Here is an 18672-nt window from a genome sequence, read left to right as displayed (position 1 = left end):
TTCTACCCCTTCTCCTTACATTTTATTTTTTTTACTGCTATACGTCCCTCCCCTCTGTTTCCCATTCTCACAAGCTCCACATTAACCTTCCCCTTATCCCTTTCCTGTCTTCCCCTCCTGTTCCCTTCCTTCCTAACCCCTTCCCCAGTTCTACCTCAGTTCCCCCTTCCTATCCCGTTTCCTAACTTTTCCTCTGTTCCTCCTTTCACCTACCCAGCCCTACCCAACCGTTCCCTTTTGTCCCCCTCCCCCCCCTTCGCCTCACCTCACCTCTAACCGGCAGCTTCTTCCCCCCCCTCCCCCCTATCCCTCCAGCCCACAATTACTCCTCTTTCAGCAGCCTCTCATTACGGAGCTACTTTCACGAACGTCAACTTCATGTTCCTTTCGTCAAATTCCTGTCATTAGTGATTGCATGTGATTAGCGAAGTGATTTACTACCTGGAATGACGCTAGTTCGATCAAGGTCTTAGGGATGAGTAATATTTTGCCTTGAATTTCGTTTAGGTGGACCTAATCATGTTCCGCGAGACCCAAGAATATGTAGAAAAACACTTCGGCAAATACCATACTCTAGTCCTCAATGAGACGGACCTAGTGTGTATTCGGTATGGATGATGGGTATTAGTGCTGAAGTGGTGACATGTGACTGTGTGTGTTTGGCACGTAGAAGGATTGGCAAGCCTCAGGGAGCGGACAAATCTATGCCCAGAGTCGAAAAAACGTACCTACGATGACATTTATTTTTGGCTATTGACATACAGTATTATTAGCGTGAATGTGCCAAGCGAAGATGGAACAGACTTAGCTGCCATGAAACTGAAATAGAGAAGCTTGTTTCTTTTTTCTTTTCTTTCATTTTCTTTTCATTCGTTTTCATTTTTTTTTTTTTTTTTTTTTTAATCACTGTACTATGGGCATCAAAAGTACTGTCTCCTTCCCTCGTCACACTGTGGAGCTATTTTGAAGAATCACGAAGGGTAGAATGGCAGGTCCCCAGTTTTCGACGATAATTTCCGAAGCATGAGAGGAAGGTAGAACGTGCCTAGTCTGTCATTGCTCTCAGAAGCCAGAGAGAGAGAGAGAGAGAGAGAGAGAGAGAGAGATTTAGCTTGTACAGGTTGATGGTGGTGGTTGTGATGATAATGGTGGTGATGATGATGATGATGGCGATTCTTTGAGGCATGCAAGATATACGTGCAGATAGTGAGTTTTTTCCCCTCTCTCCCTGCATAGCCTTGTCGTGGTTGTGATTGCCGGTGCATGTCAGAAGATTTATGTTTTTACTAATACATATATTTTGTTGCCCGCCAAGTACTGTATGATTTTTAGTGTATGATAACCTTGTGTGTGTGTGTGTGTGTGTGTGTGTGTGTGTGTGGAGGGCTATTATGTTCATACAATACCTATTAATTCCAGTTTTGCGTCTCTGATATTTGAGTTTCCCTCGATACATGTTATGCCTGGTATTATCCTAACGTAGGCTGTACCAAACATTTCCCTGGATATCTATCTATCTAATCTAACTATCTATCTATCTATCTATCTAACTAGAGAGAGAGAGAGAGAGAGAGAGAGAAATCATCTGGGACGAGAAGGAAGGAGGAAAGATTGACGTCATCATTAGATTTGATGATTCTCTCAGGGCTGCTTCTTACGTGATTATAAGACAAGAATATGGTATAAGTTTCTGCGAGTTGATGGTAAAGACAATAAACCAGTAATGAAGGAGAAATAATAATAATAATAAAAATAATAATAATAATAATAATAATAATAACAACAACACTCAAGGAGAATATTGGAACACATAAAACATGCACACAAAAATGAAAACAGAACTCAGTACATATATTTTTAAAACCACTTTGAAACTTTTATATACAGACCAGATGCGGAAACCATTGCTTTGACGAGGCCACAAAAGTTTGGCGATGGCGTAGCGACCTGTCTTAATATTTTTGTAGCACTGGAAAGGGAAAAATATTTATAATGTTCTTTTTTTCCTCGAACCACGGTGGCAACATTTTTTTTTTTAATACGTGTTTTGGATTTTACAGCAATATATATTCTCTTGGTATTTTCTTCGCCTTTCCAAAATGTTTAGAACGATTTGTGTGTGTGTGTGTGTGTGTGTGTGTGTGTGTGTGTGTGTGTGTGTGTGTGTAATGATCGTACTTTTTCGACATTTTTTTTTTTTTTTATATATATATAGTACCGTACAGATCTTGTGTATACTTTCCCTTTCTGGCCTAGAATTACCAGCTCTCCTTGAACGATGAGTTGTAATGAAAGAATAACACAAAATTGTAATACTAGTCACGAAGAAGCGCTGTGGAGGGGATGTAAAGCCGTTACATGATCGTCTTATTTTGCCACTGAGAGACGTGAAATAAGCTGCAAAAGAACGAAAACTTGGACCAGGTTAACGTGAAAGAACTATGACCTGTGTGAAGTCTAAAAATCTAACTTGAAGATTCTGCAAGAGATTATTATTATTATTATTATTATTATTATTATTATTATTATTATTATTATTATTATTATACCCCTAGTTGTGTGTAAACAGCATAGTAAATGTTCTTGTCCAATATGTCCGTTTTTATTATTATTATTATTTTAGTAGGTCGTGATGTGCATGTTTATGAATTCTGTTGTGGGGTCTTCCTAAGCTGACCCCTTCAATCCGATGACGTGTTTTAATATTCACTTCCTGCAACCATCAGACGATTTTATTCAGCTGAGGAGAGACTTGTTGTAGTGAAGGAGGTTAATAAGTGTCTGTCCAGCCCTTCCAGTTTCCAAATTTCTCTCCAAAAAGCTGAGGAAAATCGTCTGGTGATAGCCATTGGAGGATATTTAACATCATCGTAGTGAAGGGGTTGTGATGTTTAGGATTATTTTTAGCTTATACTCAAAGCTAATCAACCACTTCCTTACGAGGATTTATTTTGTACTTTATTTTTGCTTGTAATAAGCGAGTTTGTTAGCTTAAGAGATTGCATATGTTTCATTCTCTTCCTTGCCAGCCTAGCTTCACTCACACTCTCTCCAGCATGTGACCTTAATGCACTTTCCACTCTTCTCACCATTCTCTCTCTCTCTCTCTCTCTCTCTCTCTCTCTCTCTCTATCTGTCTATCTAATCTTGGCTGATATTGTAATAATATCCACTGTTTCACAACCCGTACGTAAGTGATTTAAACTCCACCAAGAAAATGATCCTCTTTCCGCACCGGCCAGTGATGCGCTTTACTTTCTTTCAGTGGATCAGCCAACCGGATTATGGTTTTTACGCAGTCAGGGCATCGACCCGCAACCCGCATCCACCCGCCGCAGTAGAGTAGCTTCTTTTTTTTTTTTTTTTTTTTTTTTTTTTTTCGTGCGTGTGCTTGTGTCCGCGAATCTTTTTCTTTTTTTTCCGAGTCGAAGTCGTGGCCACCAACACACCCTCGGACGATTTCCCGCCATTCTGACCCCGGTGGTGAGTAAGAATGGTGATTTCGGTGCCGCTCTCATAATTCGACCCCAAATGTTGCGATTGGAGAGTCTGGCAGTGTTGGTGTTGATGAGAGAGTGCTTTCTGCCGTGGAGTAACTGGTCCTTTTTTTAGTTTTTTTTTTTTATTATTATTATTATTATTTTTTTTTAGCAGTACAAGGAACGGGATCTGGGGAAAGTTTCTGGTTAATGTATGCCAGAATTGCGAGTGCCAGATTTTCCTTCTTTCTCTTTCTCTCTTTTTTCTTTCATCTTTATATTCAAGTTTCTTTTACACCATTTTTTTTTTCACGTGCCGCGTCATGTCACATCCCATCCTCTTCACAGAAAAGTATATATAATTGATCTTTCATATATAGCATCCCTTAAAGCTCATTTTCTTATTTTGAATCTCTCTCTCTCTCTCTCTCTCTCTCTCTCTCTCTCTCTCTCTCTCTCTCTCTCTCTCTCTCCAATACAGTGTGTAATATTTACCGTGGATGCAGTTTATCTTACGTTATCCAAAATTTCAGATACATGAGAGAGAGAGAGAGAGAGAGAGAGAGAGAGAGAGAGAGAGAGAGAGAGAGGGAGGGAGGGAGGGAGGGAGAGAGAGAACTAGCTCAACGTGACTTCAAAGGTGTTCTGATGTACCCAGGATGCCTTATACCGGTATCATGGGACGGATAAGAGAGATGAGAGATTGTACAGATAAAATATGTAATGGCGGATGTACAGTATTAAATTACATAACATTGCAGTCCAAGGGGGAGTCGTGGAACTAGTCGCTGGTCGGAAGGCTTCACGGTCATCTAACAGGATTCTCTCGATGGCCCGTATTCTCGTCGCTGAAGCTCCTTAACACTTTTTCCTAAGCGACTTATTTTGCTTATTACAGCTTATGCCCCCCTTTTTCGTCGGTTAAGGAAGCTCCCTAACACCTTTTCCTAAGCGACTTATTTTGCTTATTACGCCTTATGGCCCCCATTTTTCGTCGGTTAAGGAAGCTCCCTAACACCTTTTCCTAAGCAACTTATTTTGCTTATTACGCCTTATAGCCCGTATTCTTGAAGGTTAAAAAGTTCCGTAACACCTTTCCCAAGTGGCTTATTTTGCCTATATCACTCGTATTCTGTGTTATAGGCTGTTGACTGGCTAATAACAGCTTAGTTGGCTCGCAGCATCCTTACCCTTACCATCACGAGACTCTGCCCTCGCTTAGTCTGCTGGCCTGGTTGGTGATGGTGGTGTCTGCTGGTTCACCTTACTTTCTCTGGCCTCAGCACACACACAGGCAGTACGCTACCCTCACCTCACCTCAGCACTCTCCTCCTCACTGCCCCCTCACCTTTCCCCACTCACATCATCATCCTTTTGCATCTCTCTCTCTCTCTCTCTCTCTCTCTCTCTCTCTCTCTCTCTCTCTCTCTCTCTCTCTCTGTATGTACTCGTGCGTGAGTGCGTTTTTTTTCATTCTTATATATATATTTTTTTTTCAATCCCTCGTCAAGAAGTTAAGGCCTCTCACTGCCATCACCTTTGAAAATCATACATCTTCATTCCTCTTGGGAGAAGGAAAAAGTAGGAGGAGGGAAGGTGCACGTAGATGGAGTAGGAAGGGCTAAAGAGAAGGAAAAATAGTAGGTGTTATAGGAAGAAATAGAAAGATTGAAAGACTAAAGGAAGAGGCAGAAGGAAGAACTAGAAGGAGGGAGAGACAGAGGAGAAAGGTGATGAAACAGTGAAAATGTCGAACGAGAGAGAGAGAGAGAGAGAGAGAGAGAGAGAGAAATTTAAATAGACCAGGTGCAGTGTAAGAGAGAGTGAAGACCACAGAAGGCGAGGGAAGGAAGGACAACGAAGGAGTGAGTACAAGAAATAGGAATACAAAGGAATATAAAGGAATACAAAGGAATACAACACTCAAACGCCACATATTGAGAGAGGGATAGTTAGTGGATAGGCCGTAAGTGTGGTGAGTATCTCTCCCTGTAAAATAATAGATATGTAGACGACCTAATTAATGCAGATGGTTCGTTCCCCTTTCTCTGCGGTCCAGTCTCTCCACCCAAAGCAGACAGGTAAAGGCGAGATATCTTGAGAGTGTGTCAAGGAATTCATGAAGATTTTATTCGAAGGGTGAAGAGAATAGGTGGGTGTAAAAATGTGTGTGTGTGTGTGTGTGTGTGTGTGTGTGTGTGTGTGTGTGAGGGAAACTGGTCTACAGGAAATATCATCTGAGTGTGCATTCTCTCCTTCGTGGTCTGTAAAGGGAAATTTCAAAGTATAATGTGCTGCCGAGAAACAGCTGTTGAATACTGCATAGCCTGTTACGGCGAGAGAGAGAGAGAGAGAGAGAGAGAGAGAGAGAGAGAGAGAGAGAGAGGCTAGAATGGGAGGGAAAAGGACAATAAAGGGAAGGGCAGGACATAGCTAAGGACCCGGCAGGACAAGACAGTGGCAGGTCATGGAAAGGAAAAGCAGGGCAGGACAAGGAAAGGAGGTACAAGAAGAGAAAGACGAGGGTAGGACTAGGAAAATGAGGGGTAGGAAAAGAAGGGGGAAAGGGAGGATAAGGGAAGGGATGGGTAAAGATACAGGTAAGAGCGGTCCAGAGTTCTAAAGGTCAGATCAGGACAGAAAAAGGCAAGGATAGGATTAGAAAAGGAGGGTGAAGGTAGGACAGGTGACAGATGTTAGGGAAAAGGGCAGCTGTACAGGTAACCAAGTGAGTCACATATTGCCCTGAGAGAGAGAGAGACAGACAGACAGAGAAAGAGAGAGAGACAGGGAGAGACAGAGAGAGAGAGAGAATGAAGGTGAAGTGTAAGAAGTGAAAAGGAGACAAAAATATGAAAGAGCAAGATTGGGAGGAGACTGGAGAGAGAGAGAGAGAGAGAGAGAGAGAGAGAGAGAGAGAGAGAGAGTAAAAACGAAGATCAAGTGGAAGGAATGAAAAGGAGACGAAAATATGAAAGAGCAAGATTGAGAGAGAGAGAGAGAGAGAGAGAGAGAGAGGTGTAAGGGAAGGGATCCAGGTGTGACCGGTCCACCTTGAACCGCCCACACACACACACACACACACACACACACACACACACACACACACACACACACACACACACACACACACACACACACACACACACACACACACACACACACACACACACACACACACACACACACACACACACACACACACACACACACACACACACACACACACACACACACACACACACACACACACACACACACACACACACGTATATGCCGCTAGCTGGTCACGCCTCTGTACCCTATCCAACAAAACAGATCAAGCACTGGAATTGTTAGCTGCCACCAACTCCCACTCCTCAGATAAATACAGAAAAATAATACTATAAATAAATAAATCACTACCTAGTTTCTCTGCTACAGATACAGTATAGAGCGTAGTGTCAAAAATATTCCATCCACTACCCTCCCTGCACAATTACACAAACATGTCTAGTTCTTCTTAGCCATTCCCCCCAAGGAGACGGAATTTGCATTTTCTTTTCCCCAACGTCAGATGATGCTGTTCAGGAGACACTTTTATGTATTTATTTCATTTATTTTTATTAAAGCAAGACGATTTTATTCAAGGTAAGTTAGTCGTCCCCCGATATAAATGATTTAAATATATTCTCTAATAAATAATAATTGGATACATCTCTAATTCGTGCCACATCCTAATGAGATCTTTGTAAACTATTCAGCGGTCATTTGGTTGGAATATAATCTAATCAATGGTAATGTAATTGGTTGGAATGTAGTCGTATCAACAGTAACGTAATTTAGTTGGAATGTAAACTAATCAACGGTATTTTAAGTGGTTGGAATATAAACTAATCAACGGTATTTTAATTGGTTGGAATTCATCTTCATTAGTTTTGCAAAGGAATTACGGACCAGGACTACACAAACACAGTAACACCTGGGCAGTATGTAATCATCAGGTAAACAAGAGGCCTTTGGAGAGAGAGAGAGAGAGAGAGAGAGAGAGAGAGAGAGAGAGAGAGACGTAAAGAAAATATCACCCTTTTCTCCACCAATAATACAATACCTCGTCCTCCGTAATGCCATCCTTCTTACCACAATACGGCTTTAAATTCTGCTTTCCTCACTGTCCTCATTCTTACAGTACAGTCCATCAGCATTCTCAGCCGTATAGCTCGTTGGTACAGATTTCGTAACACCTTTTCCTTAGCGATTTATTTTGCATATTACCGATATTCTTTAATGTTTTCTTCTTATCGTTTCGGTGTCAACTTGTGGGTGTCCATTTCTTATATTTTATTTATTTTCTTTCACTTTTCTTTCTTCATCACCTCCCTTTTTTCCCTAACGCTCTCTTTTATGCTTCTTCCCCTTTCCTCATCTCTTTTCCATTTGCATTCTTTGTCTCTCATTTCTCCTCCCCCCTCCCCCCGTTTTTCTTCCCTTTCCATCCCTCCTCCCCTCCCCTCCCCTTTCTTTTGTCCTTCTTCCCGTTCCTTTGTTTGTAAATAGCTGTGTTCTTCCCTCTTCCTCACCCCTTCACCCTCTGCATTCTTCCTCTTGTTCCTTCTTTCATATTCACCTCCATCTCCTCTTGTATCATTCCTATTCCCCTTCTCCCTCTTCATTCTCTTTCTTTTTCCACACCCTCTGCATTCTTCATCTTCCCCCTCATTCCCTGCATTCGTCATCTTCCATTCTTGTGCATTCTTTCACTTCTCCTCTCTTTCGCTGCATTCGTCCTCTTCCCCTTCCCCCACTTCATTTTCCTTGTTCTTATACTTCCTTTGCATTCTTCCTCTTCCCTCCATTCTTCCTCTTCCCCTCCATTCTTCCTCTTCTCTTCCCCTCCATTCTTCATCTTCTCTCCCCGTGCATTCTTCCTCCCCTCCCTCTTCCCCCACTTTCCTCCTCTCCTCTCTCTCGTTATTCCACCCATGGTCTCGTCACAGGTATGAATAGCATCTTAGTTAAACAGTTTACGTCACCATCCATCTTACTACCTAAGCGGGGATGTTCTCAAGAATTTTATAATAAGGTGTTTTAAATTCTAAGAGGAAAGGGAAGCACTCGTAATCTTGGTTAAACTATCTGTGGCTTGCTAGATTAAAAATAAGTAGATTCTGTTCAGGTGTTTCGGGAGGGGGTGGGTTTGGATTAGCTAGGGTGTATTGGATGTGGGGAAAAAAGGAGGTGGTGGGAATATGAGGAAATGGGTTGGAATTGGGGATAGGGAGAGTGTGGGGGAAGGAGAGAGAGAGAGAGAGAGAGGGAGAGAGAGAGAGAGAGAGAGAGTTTGGTGAGAGAGGGAGAATAGGGGCTGGGGTAGAGTGATAAGAGGGAGGTAGACTTTGCCCTTTTTTAGAGATGGAGGGATAAAGGGGGGTGGAGAGTGGTAGGGGCAAAGAATGTGGTGGGAGTGTGTGGGTGGCTGGAGGAGATGGCGTGAGAAGGGAGGGTGGGAGGGATAGAGGGAGTGGGAGGATGGAAGATGGATTTAGTTGTTTACATTATTTTGAGTCTGACAGTTTGGGAATCCCATTAACCCCTTCACATCGAGGGTCCCACTTGAGAGTGAATAATATCGTCTGACAAGCAGGAAAAATCAGGCTTTATTTTTCTCTCAAGCCTCTATTGCCTTATCAGGAACGTATGAGCCCAGGAATAAAGTTGCTAATCTAAATATTTAAGACAAGAGAGACCAGTTGCTCTTCCCTGAGTGACATTAAGCCTGAACTGAGAGAAACTAAAAAAGGGATAAAGAAAATAAAAAGCAAAAGAAAAATAAGTAGGGTCGGAGATTTCAATGAATGAGTAGCATCCAGAAACATGAAAAGGGGAAAGAAAAAGAAATCTAAGAACACTCTTTAGGCTGCCCAATGGTATGGAAGGTTTCGGTATGTAGGTTGAGAGAGAGAGAGAGAGAGAGAGAGAGAGAGAATTAGGGTGACCACAGGGAGATAAGAACAGAGAGACACACGAAGGTGGAGAAGGGAGGGAAGGAGAGAGGAATGAATGGTTGGAATTAGAGAGGGAGGGAGATAGGTAGGGAGTGAGATCGAGAGGGAAAGAGGCGGCATAGGTAGAGGGAGGGAGAGTGGGTGGGTGGGAAGAAGCAGGATAGGAGTGGGGACGGGAGTGAAGGAAGGGGTGACAGATACGTGAAGGGAGGGAGGGTGGGTGGGTGGCAGGGAAGGGTAGGAAGGGAGTGGAGGCGAGAGGGATAGATGGATGAAGGGAAGAAAAGAGAAGGGGGAGAGGAGGGTGCAGGAAGAGACTGAGGGGAGGGGAGGGGAGGGGGCTAAGGTGACCGCAGGGAGGGGGAAGGGGGGAGGGAACGGCCTGCTGACCCACTGTACATAACCAGCACACACACACACACACACACACACACACACACACACACACACACACACACACACACACACACACACACACACACACACACACACACACACACACACACACACACACACACACACACACCATTATTTCCTTTGTACTCCAGTCTTCCCAGGCTGTATACAAGGTTAGGCAATTTAGGCAGCAGGTACACACAGGCACACCCCAGGTACACCCCTTCTATCTGCCTCGCTCTGGCCATCCTGTGTGTAGGCAGTGTAGACAGGTATTATTGCCACCACTCCCTGACAGAACCATTATAGATCCAGAAATTAAAGTGTGAATATCAACTGAATCGCCTTGATAATCTCTATAGGTATAAGTAGACCTGAAACATATGCTTAGAGACAGAGTAGAATAGACATAATTTTGGATCCCAGCTCTCCGGCCCTACGTCCAAAAAAGGAGGTGTATCCAAGGCACTAATTTCTTGTGGTCATTTATGGAACAGTTGTGAGCATCGTACGTGGTTAACTTGCACGCCATCTTGTACGGAACACTCAGCAGTAAATGTAAAGAACCCCAGTATGCTTTGCTCTCATCTTGGGCTGTTCAGATGACTGTGGATTTGCATACACCTTGGCAGTGCTCTGTCTGTCTCTCTGTCTGTCTGTCTGTCTGTCTGTCTGTCTGTCTCTCTCTCTCTCTCTCTCTCTCTCTCTCTCTCTCTCTCTCTCTCTCGAACGTACCGTCATTGTCATCATATTCTTCCTGCTTCACCTACTTCATGATGATGCTCTTGAACTCCGGGTAGGTTTGTCCAGTTAAGAGGTTTGTTAGAAGCGTCACCTTTCCTCATTATGCATGTCTAATAAGTTGAAGAAAATAATTGTTGCTAGCTAGAATAAAAATGAAACTTAGGTAATCGTGTCGAAGGGGTTACTAATACTGTTGAAACTCCTCTGGCCTTGTTAGCCTTGGTAAGAGAGCATGTGTGTCTAGCCTACTTCTTGAACTGGTCAGACTCTGAAGTAAAGTTTGTTTCCCCCTTATATCTGTTGACACGGCGCTAGAGAAGGACGCCTTCACGTGGTGGCAAAGATATAACTGGTTGGCTCCACTGCCTGGTTATACAAGCGTCCCTCATCTCCCTCCTTATCTCCCAAAAAGTGGATAGTGGACTGCAGGAGAATGACATCTTTAGCCTGCAGTCCACTGGGTTCACGATAGAATGAGTGTGGTTGCAACTACGACTGCTGTTACTACTACTACGGGGGTTGCGGCTACTACTACTATCACTACTACTACTGCTACTAACCAATCATGTAACCAGAATTTGTTTTTCAAGGAGGAACAAGAGACGAGGGACTATTCTTCTCTCTCCTCTCTCCTTCCATCATGGGAGAACAAATAACACTTACGGCAGGGAATAGATCGCATATACGGTCAAGAATCCTCCCGCTGATCTTCTGCTTCCTCTCGTATATCTGGCTGTAAATTTAGTAGGAGTTTTGGTGGTAGTGTAGAAGCAGCAGTAGTAGTAGTAGTAGTAGTGGGTATTAGCTGAAATTTTGGTGCTAGTGGTGGTGATGGTGATGGTGCTAGTGGTGATAACGGTGGTGGTGATATTGGTGGTGGTGTGGTTGTGGTGATAGTGGTGGTGATGGTGATGGTGCTAGTGGTGATAACGGTGGTGGTGATATTGGTGGTGGTGTGGTTGTGGTTGGGGGCTAACGTTTGGTGGTAATGGTGAAGTGGTAAATAGTGGTGGTAGTTATGGTGATAGTGGTGGTGAAGAGGTGATAGTGGTGATGGTGATAGAGACGAGAGTGGTGGTGCAAGAGATGATAGCAATGATGGTGATAGTGGTGGCGAATCTTATAGTGGTGGTGGTGGTGGTGGTGGTGATAGGTAGCTAGTGGTTGTGGTAGGGAAAATGATAGTGATGGTGATAGTGGTATCGGAAAGGTAAAGGTGATAGCAGTGATGGTGATGGTGAGGGAGTGGGCAGAGCGTGACTCACACCTGGTCTGGCCTTGGATGCTGCACGAGAGAGAGAGAGAGAGAGAGAGAGAGAGAGAGAGAGAGAAAGAGACAGACAGACAGACAGACAGACAAGGAAGGGGAGGGGGAGAAAACGTCAGACGCATGAAAGTAAAACAGTCGAGAGGAATAGGGAAAAAATGAGGGAGAGAAAAGAAATTAGAAGAAAAGGAGCAAGGAAGTAAAATGGGAAGAATAAGCAGAAGAAAGGGAGAGAGAAAGAAGAGAATAGAAAAGACAGACAGACCGAAAGACAGAGAAACATATTGGCAGACTTGTTCGAGCTGGCTAATGGAGGGGAGTGGAGGCAAGGAGGTCACTGGGAGGTGAGGGGAGGGAAAAGAAGAGAAAGGAGGTGGTTGGTGGAGAGAGAGAGAGAGGGGGAGGGGGGAGTGAGGGTGATGAGAGCAAGCTAGTCATCTCGTAGTCATCACCAGCTCGGGGCTGGAACGTGTCACCCCCTCAGGCCTTTATTACTTCCTCCCCCCCCCCCTCGTATAACCCATCACCCCCCACAACCCCCATATGACCTCTGCCTCACATGACTCCACCACATGGCTCCTGCCTCACATGACTGCACTATGACTCCCCACATGGCCCCCCTCCATGATCCCTATGTGACACCCTTTCTCACATGACCCCACATGACCCCCCCACTCTGACGACCCCTTCATATGACCCGTCCATATGATCCCCCCACATACATTACATCCTCTCCCACGATCCCCCACATGACCCCTTCACCTGACTCCCCACATGATCCCCTCACCTGACCCTCCACATGACCCCCATCCCCACGACCTCACCACAGAGACAGCTCCTCCGCCCTTCACATTACGTCAGGTCCTTGACTTGGGAATTAGCCTCTCTCTCTCTCACACGTCCTTCATCCACACTTCCTATATAGAGATTGGTCCCTCTCATACTTCCTTCATCTTCATTCCCTTTAGAGAAATTGATCTCTGTCACACTCCCTTTCTCTCACGCTTTCTTCATCCGCACTCTTTTTTCTGACACTTCCTTCTCCCCTCCATTCCCTTTCTCTTACACTTCCTTCATCTTCACTTCCTTCGCCCCTGCTTCCTTTCTGTTACACTTCATCCCATCACACTTTCTTCATACCCACTCTCTTTCTCTCACTCTTCCTTCATCCCACTTCCTTTCTTTTACTCTTCCTTCATCCACACTCCCTTTCTCTTACACTTCCTTCCTCCATTCTCTTTCTTTCACACCTTCACACCCACTCCCTTTCTCTTACACTGCCTTCATCCCAACTCCCTATCTTTCATACTTCCTTCACCCCCACTCCCTTTCTCTTACACATCCTTCACCTCCACTCTCTTTCTGTCACTCTTCCTTCAGTGCCCTTACTTTACAGAGATTGGCCCCAGATATAGTTGATTCTCCTGCGTTTCCTTTCAGTCTAGTGCCATATGAACTTGAGAACACGTAGACTATACATTTTTCACCTTGGTCCAGAGTTTGGTCGTTTTGCAGTTCATTTCTCGAGGCTCAGTGGCAGAATAAGGCAATACTGCAGCACTGCAGCCATTCCACAGTACTTTATCGTGGCTAGCATCCAATTCTTGCGTCAATCTCTTCTTACAACTTTGTATTCATGACGGAGAGATGGCAGTTTTAGGTCAGGTTAGAATAAAACGGGTATAGTGCTCTGTTTCGGCAGGGGATGAATCTGGAAGAAATAGACAGTTGAGGTACCGGTACCTGCAATGGAAATATGGACTTTTTTTTTCTTTTATGTACGGCGTACTAAACAATCAAGACGCAAGCTTCATCCATCCCTTGTAACTATATGCTACATCCCCTCCTTTTAGAGAGAGAGAGGGGGGGGGGAGAAGGGGGGAATAACAAACATATGAAGACCAGACCAGAGGAAAACAGCCAAGAACATAACAGCAGAAAAGAAGAATAAATAACAGCAGAAAGGAGAACAGACGAGAAGAGTTGAACATCGGCAGAGAGGGAGGCTGTGGCGGGCTTTACACAGCAATTTAGAAGAGAAAGTCGAGGCTGACATATTAAACTCTACTTAGGCGTGTGTGTGTGTGTGTGTGTGTGTGTGTGTGTGTGTGTGTGTGTGTGTGTGCGCGCGCGCAGAGTAAATCGTTAGTGAATGTGTGACTGACTAATTGTTTACCAGATTGACTAACTGATTGATTGACTAAGTGAATGGTTGAATGAATGAAGGAATTACCCACTGACTAAGTGAATGGCTGAATGAATGAAGGAATTACACACTGACTAAGTGAATGGCTGAATGAATGAAGGAATTACACACTGACTGACTGACTGATTTTGTGACTGGATGATCGGTGCAGAGGCTGAGGGGGTGAACCAAGTGCTTTAACCTCTTGACCACGTAAAAATCTTTTTTCTTTGTACTTTTACTTGACCTAAAACTGCCATTGCCGTCTTTCCATCTTTAGTGCTGAATATATATATATGAGTGTGTGTGTGTGTGTGTGTGCCGGTAGCGTATATTACTTCACCAACTTTCCGTTTAGGGTGCAAGGGGTCCCAACTAGCGTTTATGATGCCCTATGTAAAGTCATTCGTCTCTCACACACACACACACACACACACACACACACACACACACACACACACACACACACACACACACACACACACACACACACACACACACACACACACACACACACACACACCGTAATACTTCATATCTCCTATCTTTTACCATCGCGAAACTCGGACAAGGGAAGCAAATTATGGAATACAGGATTACTGAGAGCTAATAATCTGCACCAGCAAAGCAGATCCCAGACGGTTTTATTGAGCTGCGAGAGAGCCATAGGAGCCTGGTGGGGCTAATATTGTTGTACTTAACCCTCTCTCGATTCCAGCCTGCGCCAGACGATTTTTATCAATTGAGAGCGAGTCATGGTTGCTTCAGTGTTAATGTACTCTCTCTCTCTCTCTCTCTCTCTCTCTCTCTCTCTCTCTCTCTCTCTCTCTCTCTCTCTCTCTCTCTCTCTCTCTCTCTCTTACCAGAATTAAACAGAAAAACTATGAGCTTTTGAGAGAGCTTTCTGAAGTGTTGGTAATCGTCCTGGAGGGGTTAGATATCACCTCCAGTAAACCCGGCTGGACGTATATCCTGGCAATAAACAAAAAAAAATCGTCAGGTGGTAGTAAGAAGAACCTCCACGTCACCCTCCTGATGGACTTAATAGTCTGTAAATATGTGTGTAATTGTTTAATTGTCTGTAAATGCAAGCGAGTCTCCCGAGGCCAGCGATGAAGGAAAGTGATTTACACCTACATTGTCACCAAGGACACGGTAGGGGGATGAGAGAGGAGGTTGGTGGTGTTATTTCTCGTGATATAAACCACTGAAGAGGAGTGTTGGTGTTACCGTCATGTTTCTGTTTATAGAGTTAGGCGTATGAGTCGTATTCTGGTGAAGAGTTAGGCATATGAATAGTATTGAAGTTAGAATTAGGCGTATGAGTCAGTATTCTAGTTAGAGTTAGGCGTATGAGTCGTATTCTAGCTGTCATGCGAGACTTCGTGGCTCCTCTTTATTAGCGAATAATTTTAGATGTCACAGGGTTGGGGGAAAGGGGAGGGGGGTGTTCCGGATGGTGGTAATGTGAGTAATGGTGTTAAATCATGTTATATAAGCCACCTGATGGGAGTATTAGTATTGCCATCATATTTGTGTCTTCTCAGAGATAGAGCTTCTTCAGTCTCCACACAGAGGCCCTTCCTCGGACACTCTTAAACATGTTTGTGTGATCGTGTAGTTCTGACTAAAAATTGGAAGAACATTCCTTTTCACTGGGTCACGCCCTCAGCTGGCAGTTTCTCAGTCACCCATAGATGGAGACACAGAAGTGGAGGTTTTAGATGTAGCCATTATTTTCCTATCAGTGCGAGGGAAAAATATCCCAAGGTGAATGAAATAATTTGTCAGTAGCTAGAACAAAGTGAAAAAAGGCATCCTTGGGCTGAAAGGATTACATCTGGCTGTATAACCTCTGACACACAGACCACGACCACTTCTTAGTGCCTGTCCACGCGGAGACTATAATTGGACTCACTCTAACGCAACTGTGCTTGTTTCTCACAGTCACGTATATTTTGTCTTTTAGCCCAGTAAAAAGGGTTGTTCTGTTGTCCACTTTTTATCCTGATTTGCATGATCGGAGAGACAGCGCCAGAATATTTCCGATTCCGACCTCAGTGTGGAAATGCCCTTACTCAGCAGCATGTGAGGCAACTGACTAGGCGACATGGAAACTTTGCTGGCCATGGTTGGGTTAGATTACCAGTGACCTTATTTGTGTCATGCTGTTGCAGTGAGAGTATAGGCGTGGCTAGCAGAGCGGTGAGTTTTACGTAAGACATAATGTGTTGCGGGAGAAACTAGGCTGCTCGGGTGAAGAGTGGCTGTAGTTTCGCATATGGGGTGAAACCGAGAATGTAGAAGGCATAAGTGATGGATAAGTGGAAGTGCTGGCTGTTCTTGCTTGGCACTTCGATGTATGAGAGAGAGGGTGTGCGTTGTGAGGAGGGCAGCGTAATGGCAGGGGACTGGGCAATATGGAGGCGATTTATTTGTGGACACGCCTTGCGGGATGAAGGTGTCTGGCTGTAGATAGATAGATGGATGGATAGGTAGGTAGGTAGGTAGATAGATAGATAGATAGATAGATAGACTTTTATGGTAATTGTCCCATATCCCCCCTCCCCCCACCATCCCCGACACAATATTTTAAATGCTTCCCTTACACAGTTTATAATAGTGGGTGTTGAGCTAGGATGATAAGCTTAATATTAGTAATTGATTAAACAGGATTAGTCATGTAATGAGTACAAACTAATGAGCTAGAAGATAACTGGGAATGAGGTTATAATGTTTCGTAATGCATATGGACAAAGGATTTAGTCTTGCCATGACAGAAAAACTTGAGCTGCGAGGTAGGCAGGTAGAGTTCTTATAGTGTTCAGAATTCACCAAACAGAGGATTGGGTCTTGCTGCCTTGACCCCCTCCCCCCCAAATAAAAAGAAAAAAAAAAAGAACGAAAAAGAAAGGAACGTGCGGACAGTAAAGTGCAGTTGCCAGCTGACCGACCCACATACACCTTGGCCTGTATGCTCGTCGGATAAGGAAGTTCCCTAACACCTCTCCCTTACCGATTTATTTTTGGTCACGGCTGGTTAATACCCTCTTGGTCGCTGTTATGCAGAGTATGGGGATATTAGAAGGATTTATATAATACGGAGACGGACAGTAAGGTATAATAAGCAAAATAAGTCGCATACAGTAGGAAATGGTGTTAGGGAGCTGCCTTACCGAGGAGAATACGGACCCTTGGCATATCACGGAGCATACCCAACCTCACGCACCACATGGCGACGTATTTAACAACGATCTTAACACCTGCAATCCCGTGACTTTATTTTCCTTTTTAGTCGTGCTGTCATCAGTATATTTTATTTATTTATTTATTTTTTAGTTTAAGGAAGATTTCTTGTTGGAAAAATCCCCGCAGCTGAATGAAATCGTCTGGGAATTCGGTACTGTAGTTCATTCAGTTTAACATGGCCCAAATTTTCGTCATGTGTCAGCTTACTTAACGTAGCTTAGTGGCAGAATGAGACAGTACTACGCCTCAACATCCTTTCCATAGCACTGCATCGTGACTAGCAACATATTCTTGTGTTGAGAGTCTTGATACAACTCAGCATTCAAGATGGGGAGCTGGTAATTTTAGGCCAAGTTAAAGTGAACAAAGTACAGTAATGCGAAATACGGCATCGGATTGAAGGGGTTAACCAGCTTGCAGGGTAAATGAGGCTCCATAGCAGTGTAGCTTTGTATTATAAAAATCGTTTAATTTATCGTACTTTTTCACGTTAATATTCACTTTTGTTTTCTTAACGTGTATGGTAGGTGAAAGAGTAAAGACAGAATTATAAAGAAACAATATTATAAACTAATAGAAACAACTTAAGCTCAAGAAAATTAGTAAATATAGAAGCAGTATATTAAACAAGATAATATTATACCAACTTCAGCTTAAGAAAATTGGTAAATATAGAAGCAGTATATTAAACAAGAAAATACTATAACAACTTCAGCATAAGAAAATTGGTAAATATAGAAGCAGTATATTAAACAAGATAATTATAACAACTTCAGCTTATGAAAGTTGGTAACTATAGAAGCAGTATTATAAACAACTTCAGCTCAAGAAAATTGATAAATATAGAAACAGGATTCCCACACTTTACTCCTTCCCAGACTCGTCCATTGTGCACAGGAAGTACAGAATTAACTCAGGATCTTCACTGCATCCCCCCTGCGCCTCTGTCTGATATCACACTTATTTCTACCCACAACGCCGGATTATCGCCAGTTTGGGAGTCTGTTTGCCTCGTCTGGCGCTTACATTCCCACTGAAAGCACTGAGTCGGAGATAATGTTTTGAATTAACGTGCAGTTTTTTCGGCGTTTGTGTAAATATGTGCCGTGTTTGAGATTTTGAAAGTATTTGGGTGGGAGAGAGACGCAGGTTAGAACTTGAATTATTTACTTTCTCTTACGTTTCGGGCTACACAGAACCCGAGACGTTAGAGAAGTAAAGAATTCAAGCTCTGACCTGTCTCTCTCTCCTACCCAACATTTCCTCTTGTCGCAATATCATCTACGTTTGGAGATTTTTTTTTTTTTTTTTTTTTTTTTTTGATGGGTGTGCATGCTATTTGTGTTAGTGGAGAATAGTAATGGGACG

The 18672-nt window shown here is 43.5% G+C and overlaps 1 protein-coding gene across 1 annotated transcript in view; it reads left to right on the top strand.

The window, feature by feature from the left end:
• Positions 1–519: 519 nt before the first annotated feature.
• Positions 520–18672, top strand: part of Cad87A (cadherin 87A) — a 78903-nt gene continuing 60750 nt past the window's right edge. Inside the window, exon 1 of the mRNA XM_080277048.1 lies at positions 520–608. Within this exon, the coding sequence (XP_080133174.1) occupies positions 520–608 (89 nt within the window). The remainder of the gene's footprint in view (positions 609–18672) is intronic.

This window comes from Coenobita brevimanus, chromosome 68 (genome assembly GCF_032717465.1).
Source record: "Coenobita brevimanus isolate Jiangsu-jjx chromosome 68, ASM3271746v2, whole genome shotgun sequence".
Taxonomy (NCBI): domain Eukaryota; kingdom Metazoa; phylum Arthropoda; class Malacostraca; order Decapoda; family Coenobitidae; genus Coenobita; species Coenobita brevimanus.
The sequence above is the reverse complement of the archived record's forward strand: the minus strand, read 5'-3'. Positions and strand labels throughout refer to the sequence as shown.